The sequence below is a fragment of the Megalops cyprinoides genome, chromosome 8 (assembly GCF_013368585.1).
Source record: "Megalops cyprinoides isolate fMegCyp1 chromosome 8, fMegCyp1.pri, whole genome shotgun sequence".
In the NCBI taxonomy this organism is placed as follows: Eukaryota; Metazoa; Chordata; class Actinopteri; order Elopiformes; family Megalopidae; genus Megalops; species Megalops cyprinoides.
The window spans coordinates 485,001-492,500 of record NC_050590.1 but is presented as its reverse complement, the minus strand read 5'-3'; the positions used below and the strand labels follow the sequence as shown (position 1 = coordinate 492,500).

Here is a 7,500-nt window from a genome sequence, read left to right as displayed (position 1 = left end):
AACCCCGCCCTCCTTCTCAAATTACACTCCTAACCCCGCCCTCCGTCTCAAATTACACCCCCCGTAACCCCGCCCCCTATTCAAATCACACCCCCATAACCCCTCCCTCTTTCTCAAATTACATTACAGTCATTTAGCTTTGATATTATCCACTTATGGCAGAAGTAGCTCCACCCTCTGCTCAAATTACACACATAACCCCACCCCCCCCCTTCTCAAATTACACCCCTAACCCCGCCCCCTACTCAAATTACACCCCCATAACCCCGCCCCCTACTCAAATTACACCCCCATAACCCCGCCCCTCTTTCTCAAATTACATTACAGTCATTTAGGTTTTACATTATGCATTTATGGCAGAAGTAGCTCCACCCTCTGCTCAAATTACACACATAACCCCACCCCCTCCTTCTCAAATTACACCCCTAACCCCGCCCCCTATTCAAATCACACCCCCATAACCCCGCCCCCTACTCAAATTACACCCCCGTAACCCCGCCCCCTCCCCCCTTACACTGCAGAAGCATCTCGGCGTTCTCCACCGACACCTTCCCCCGGGGCCCGACGGCGGCCCCCAGCGACTCCGCCCGCTCCTTCAGGGCCCCCGGCGGGGCCCCCCGGCCCCACACCAGCAGCACCCGCTCCCCGGGGGACACCCCGAGGTCCGCCATGGGGTCCTGGGAGAGGCGGAGACACACACACACACACACACAGAGAGAGACACACACACACACGTTAGGTTAGGTTAGGTTATGTTCAGTTAGCGGACGGTCTTAGCCAGAGATGCTTATAGCGTAGCAGACACACACACACACACACACACACACGTTAGGTTAGGTTAGGTTATGTTCAGTTAGCGGACGGTCTTAGCCAGAGATGCTTATAGCGTAGCAGACACACACACACACACACACACACACGTTAGGTTAGGTTAGGTTATGTTCAGTTAGCGGACGGTCTTAGCCAGAGATGCTTATAGCGTAGCAGACACACACACACACACACACACACAGACACACGTTAGGTTAGGTTAGGTTATGTTCAGTTAGCGGACGGTCTTAGCCAGAGATGCTTATAGCGTAGCAGACACACACACAGACACACACACACACACACAGACACACACACACACACAGACACACACACACACACACACAGGTTAGGTTAGGTTATGTTCAGTTAGCGGACGGTCTTAGCCAGAGATGCTTATAGCGTAGCAGACACACACACACACACACACACACAGACACAGACACAGACACAGACACACACACACGTTAGGTTAGGTTAGGTTAGGTTATGTTCAGTTAGCGGACGGTCTTAGCCAGAGATGCTTATAGCGTAGCAGACACACACACACACACACACAGACACACACACAGACACAGACACACACACACAGGTTAGGTTAAGTTATGTTCAGTTAGCGGGCGGTCTTAGCCAGAAATGCTTATAGCGTAGCAGACACCCACCATCATAATGCTAACAAACTAAGCTAACTCGGTTGTGTTTCTGTCTGTATTTTTATGCTATGCTAACGAGGGTCACAGACTCCGTCCAGCGATTTTCTCATTTATTAAAATCATAATTTAAATAAGTTTCCTCACACGTTATGGCTAACAGCTAACCGGAGGCTTTCTACCTGCTTCACTGACAGGCTAATAAAGTTAGCCACACGAGTATGGACAAAAATATGACACACGAGTATTAATTAATAACAAAACTAAACCGTATAATTAGCTATAAGCTGCTATATTATATGCATAATATCTTTAGATAATATATTGTAATATAGCTGGATAAATTAAAGTTACCCAAACGCTATAGCTAACAGCTAACCGGCAGCTTTCTACCTGTTTTACTGACAGGCTAATAAAGTTAGCCACATGAGTATGGACAAAAATATGACACACGAGTATTAATTAATAACAAAACTAAACCGTATAATTAGCTATAAGCTGCTATATTATATGCATAATATCTTTAGATAATATATTGTAATATAGCTGGATAAATTAAAGTTACCCAAACGCTATAGCTAACAGCTAACCGGCAGCTTTCTACCTGCTTTACTGACAGGCTAATAAAGTTAGCCACACGAGTATGGACCAAAATATGCTATTTGATTATTAATTATTAACAAAACGCAGCCGCATAATTAGCTATAAGCTCCTATATTATATACATAACATATTTAGATGAGATATTGTAATATTAGCTGGATAAATTAACGGTACCCAAACGCTACGGCTAACAGAGAGCCGTTTCTGGTGCTTTATTGACAGGCTAATACAGTTAGCCACACGAGTATGGACCAAAATAAGCTGTTTGATTATTAATTATTAACAAAACTCAGCCGTACAGTTAGCTATAAGCTATTATATTTAATACATATTGTAATATTAGCTGGATAAATAAAAGCTACCCAAACGCTATAGCTAACAGCTAACCGGCAGCTTTCTGCGTGCTTTACTGACAGGCTAATAAAGTTAGCCACACGGCTATGGACCAATTTATCGTTTTTGATTATTGACTATGAACTATTAACAAAACGCAGCCGTAAAATTAGCTATAAGCTATTATATTAAATACATATTGTAATATTAGCTGGATAAATAAAAGCTACCCAAACGCTAACAGCTAACAGGCAGCTCTCTCCCTGCTTTACTGAGAGGCTAATGGAGTTAGCCACACGATTATGAACCAAAATATCGTTTTTTGATTATCGATTATGGATTGGTAACAAAAAATTAGCCGTAAAATTAGCCATACAGCCGATGTTGTAACTTCTAAATAGCTTTAAAAGAACGATTTATACTATATAGTATATGAAATATTGAACATATAGACATGTTATGTAGTATATATATGATATAGATCTTTATTAATATGATTTACTCATCATAAACCACCATAATTTAGGTTTATTCCTTTCGTGTGCTTATTTGAAACCACGATTTTGTAGATTAATAAGGTGTTTTATGAGTTATTAGAGAGGAGAAAGCTAACGTGGGGTATCTGTTCCCTCAAACGCATGCAGTTAGCCGGCGGCTAACGCTCATAACGCGAAATATCTTTATGAATTTGAGATGAAATATGATGAATTATGACGGAATATGGAGTCTTACCTGCTATGAAGCGAGATCCGGGCTCAGATTCGTCCGGATTTGCGAAAAAAAACGGGTTGTAGGTTCGGATCCGAAGCGTGACGCAGCGGCGAGATCAAGGGGCGAAAGGCGGCTAAGCTAATTAGCCGCGTTTTAAATAAAGTTTTGAATTATTAGAACGGGGAAAAAAAACGGGCTTCGACCGTGATCAGACGTGGTGCCTGGGGGGCTGAGTTATGGATTATGAGTTATGAAGACGAAGCGAGTCGCGATCGGATCGATACCGGCGAAGGTTCGCGTCCTTTTTTTTTTTAGCACGAAAACAAGAAGAGCTCTATGGTAGTGACGTCGTGTTGAAGCGACGCGTCGCGGAGGGAGTGACGTCGGGGGAGGGTGGGGGAGTGACGTCAGGGGGAGGGGAGGGGGAGGGGAGGGACTCGACGCGCAACATGGCGGCGCTGCTGCTCAGAGGGCTGCGTTTCGGGGGAGTCCTGCGGGGGATTCGAACCGGTGAGGAGCTGGGTGGGTGGAGGGGGCGGAGGGGAGCGTTTTGGAGGGGTTGGGGTTCGAGTCCCGGACGAACTTGCGCCGGTAGAGGGGGTTAGGGTGCGGGGCTTTGATTTGGGAGGGCGGGACTCGACGCTATGGGGTTGTGGGCGTGCCAAGGTGAGCTGGAAGGGCAGCTGCCTGACCGCGGTCACGTACGGGTAGCGGGGTTAGCTTAGCAGCGACGCGCTAGGCTCGTAACCCGAAGGTTGACAGCTCGATTCCGGCTGTATAAACGGATAAAACTGTAGCCTGCGTAAGCGGCTCTGGATAAGAGCTGATGCTACATGCTAACAATGTAATGTAATATAATGAGCAGGGGCTAAATGCTAATAATGCAATGTACCGGGACTACATTTCCCATGATGCTAAACGCTTATAATGTAATGTAGTGAGCAGGGGCTAAACGCTAATAATGTAATGTAAAGTAATGAGCAGGGGCTAAATGCTAATAATGTAATGTAACGGGACTACATTTCCCATGATGCTAAACGCTTATAATTAATGTAATGTAGTGAGCAGGGGCTAAATGCTAATAATATAATGTAATGCAATGAGCAGGGGCTAAAGGCTAATAATGTAATGTAATGTAGTGAGCAGGGGCTAAAGGCTAATAATGTAATGTAATGTAATGAGCGGGGGCTAAATGCTAATAATGTAATGTAATGTAATGAGCAGGGGCTAAATGCTAATAATGTAATGTAATGAGCGGGGGCTAAATGCTAATAATGTAATGTAATGTAATGAGCAGGGGCTAAACGCTAATAATGTAATGTAATGTAATGAGCAGGGGCTAAATGCTAATAATGTAATGTAATGAGCGGGGGCTAAATGCTAATAATGTAATGTAATGTAATGAGCGGGGGCTAAATGCTAATAATGTAATGTAATGTAATGAGCAGGGGCATGAGCAGCGTTCAGCATTAGCATAAGGTGTTTAGCGCATAGGGCGTCTATCATGTAGCATTAGCATGGGGTGTTTAGAGATTGAGGCATTAGCATAGGATGTTTAGCATGTAGCGTTAGCGCCGTAACGTAACTGAGCCTTCTGTGGCCCCCGCAGGGATAGCACCACCCCGGCGCGGGTTCCGACCCAACCCCCCGCCGCTGCGGCGGGCGCAGGACGAGTCCACGCCCGGCAAAGTAGCGGCGCCCACATCTGGGTCTAGACCCGAACCGGTAGTGGTTACGTCTGGGTCTGCGCCGGAACAGGATGTGCTCAAATCCGCGACGACACCGGAGCCGGAAGTGCCTACGTCTGGGTCTCGACCTGAGCAGGTAGTGGTTACCTCTGGGTCTAGACCCGAAGAAGAAGTGCCTGCGTCTGGGTCTGCACCGGAACAAGAAGGGTTCAAATCTGAGACTAGTCCTGAGGCGGAAGTGCTTACGTCTGGGACTGCACCGGAACAGGAAGGGTTCACAACCCAGACTACGTCGGAGCCGGAAGTGCTTACGTCTGGGTCCGCACCGGAACAGGATGTGTTCAAATCCGAGACTACACCTGAAGAGGGAGTGTTCACCTCTGTGTCTGCACCGGAACAAGAAGGGCTCACATCCCAGACTATATCAGAGCCGGAAGTGCTTACATCTGGGTCTGCACCGGAACAGGAAGGGTTCACATCCCCGACAACACCAGAGCCGGAAGTGCTTACGTCTGGGATTGCACCAGAACAGGATATGTTCAAATCCGAGACTACGCCCGACCAGGAAGTGCCTGCAACCGCCTCTGCGCCCGAACAGGAGGTGACCGGGTCTCGACCCGAAGAGGAAGTGGCTTCATCTGGAGAAGAAGTGACCGCATCACGACAGGACGCGACCCTGTCTCCACCTGAACCGGAAGCGACCGGAGAAGACCCCCCACAACCCGACACCAGGTAAGCAGCCGTAACTCATAACCGGAAGGTCGCCAGTTCGATTCCAGCTGTATAAATGGATGAAACTGTAACCTGTGTAAGCGGGTTAAGCGCTAACGCTAAATGCTAATATTGTAATGTAATGAGCTGGGGCTAAAGGCTAATAATGTAATGTAATGTAATGAGCAGGGGCTAAATGCTAATAATGTAATGAGCAGGGGCTAAACGCTAATAATGTAATGTAATATAATGAGCAGGGGCTAAACGCTAATAATGTAATGTAATGTAATGAGCAGGGGCTAAACGCTAATAATGTAATGTAATGTAATGAGCAGGGGCTAAATGCTAATAATGCAATGTAATATAATGAGCAGGGGCTAAATGCTAATAATGTAATGTAATGTAATGAGCAGGGGCTAAATGCTAATAATGTAATGTAATGTAATGAGCAGGGGCTAAAGGCTAATAATGCAATGTAATGGGGTTTATTTTTCCCACGATGCTTTGCGCAGCGGGGGGCTTGGAGCCGAAGAGCCGCTGGAGGCCCGGGTCCTGACGGCGGCGCTGGAGTTTGTGCCTCGTCTCGGCTGGTCGGCCGAGGCGATCGCCGCCGGCGCGGAGGTACCGAAGCAGGCGACCTTCCGGTTACGAGCCCCTGCTCATTACATTACATTACATTATTAGCATTTAGCCCCTGCTCATTACATTACATTACATTATTAGCATTTAGCCCCTGCTCATTATATTACATTACATTATTAGCATTTAGCCCCTGCTCATTATATTACATTACATTATTAGCATTTAGCCCCTGCTCATTATATTACATTACATTATTAGCGTTTAGCCCCTGCTCATTACATTACATTATTAGCCTTTAGCCCCTGCTCATTACATTACAGTACATTATTAGCGTTTAGCCCCTGCTCATTACATTACATTATTAGCGTTTAGCCCCTGCTCATTACATTACATCACATTATTAGCCTTTAGCCCCTGCTCATTATATTAGATTATTGCCATTTAGCATCATGGGAAATGTAGTCCTGTTACATTACATTATTAGCATTTAGCCCCTACTCATTACATTACATTACATTATTAGCATTTAGCCCCTGCTCATTATATTACATTACATTATTAGCGTTTAGCCCCTGCTCATTACATTACATTATTAGCATTTAGCCCCTGCTCATTACTTTACATTGCATTATTAGCGGTTAGCCCCTGCTCATTACATTACATTACATTATTAGCGTTTAGCCCCTGCTCATTACATTACATTACATTATTAGCGTTTAGCCCCTGCTCATTACTTTACATTGCATTATTAGCGGTTAGCCCCTGCTCATTACCTTACAGGCGATAGGTGTGTCCCCGGGCTCCTGCGCCGGTACGGCGGGGGATCTCGTCCTGCACTTCGTGAGGAGGTGCAACGCGGAGCTGGCGGAGTCCCTGGCGGAGGAGGGGAGGAGAGCCGAGCCGGAGGAGTGAGCGCGCGCTCGTTCTTTCTCGTTCTTTCTCTCTCGGTCTTTCTCGTTCTTTCTCTCGTTCTTTCTCTCTCTTTTTTTCTGGTTTTGTTTCTCTCTCTCTCTCTTTCTGGTTTCTTTCTCTCTCTTTCTTTTCCTGGTCTTCGTTCTCTCACTTTCTCTCTTTTTCTGGTTTCTCTCTCTCTTTTTCCGGTTTTTGTTCTCTCTTTCTCTGGTTTTCATTCGCTCTCTTTTTCTGCTTTCTCTCTCTCTCTCTTTCTCCCTTTTCTTTCTCACTCTGTCTGGAAAACTACGCTAGGTCGAGTACACACGCTAAGGGAAGTACGCTAGCACACACACTCACTCCTTCTCTCTCTCTTCCAGGCCGGAGGCCGTTGCCGAGTTCCTGCGGGTCGCCGTGGAGACCCGGCTCCGGATGCTGATCCCCTACATCCACACCTGGCCACAGGTAACCGTGACGACCACCTGGATATAATATGTATTATCTTATATTACATTATGTTA

The 7,500-nt window shown here is 46.1% G+C and overlaps 2 protein-coding genes across 2 annotated transcripts in view; one reads left to right on the top strand and one right to left on the bottom strand.

Moving 5' to 3' along the window:
- The window catches only part of ciapin1 (cytokine induced apoptosis inhibitor 1), a 10,110-nt gene extending 6,638 nt beyond the window's left edge, over positions 1-3,472 (bottom strand). Inside the window, exons 1-2 of the mRNA XM_036535757.1 lie at positions 3,129-3,472; positions 515-677 (exon numbers count right to left, since the gene is read on the bottom strand). Coding sequence (XP_036391650.1) covers positions 515-671 — 157 coding nt within the window. The 5' untranslated portion in view covers positions 672-677; positions 3,129-3,472. The remainder of the gene's footprint in view (positions 1-514; positions 678-3,128) is intronic.
- A 77-nt stretch (positions 3,473-3,549) lies between these two features.
- The window catches only part of LOC118782210 (ubiquinone biosynthesis protein COQ9-B, mitochondrial-like), a 6,971-nt gene continuing 3,020 nt past the window's right edge, over positions 3,550-7,500 (top strand). The window contains exons 1-5 of the mRNA XM_036535512.1: positions 3,550-3,617; positions 4,717-5,527; positions 6,019-6,127; positions 6,869-6,996; positions 7,360-7,444. Of these exons, the coding sequence (XP_036391405.1) occupies positions 3,557-3,617; positions 4,717-5,527; positions 6,019-6,127; positions 6,869-6,996; positions 7,360-7,444 (1,194 nt within the window). The 5' untranslated portion in view covers positions 3,550-3,556. The remainder of the gene's footprint in view (positions 3,618-4,716; positions 5,528-6,018; positions 6,128-6,868; positions 6,997-7,359; positions 7,445-7,500) is intronic.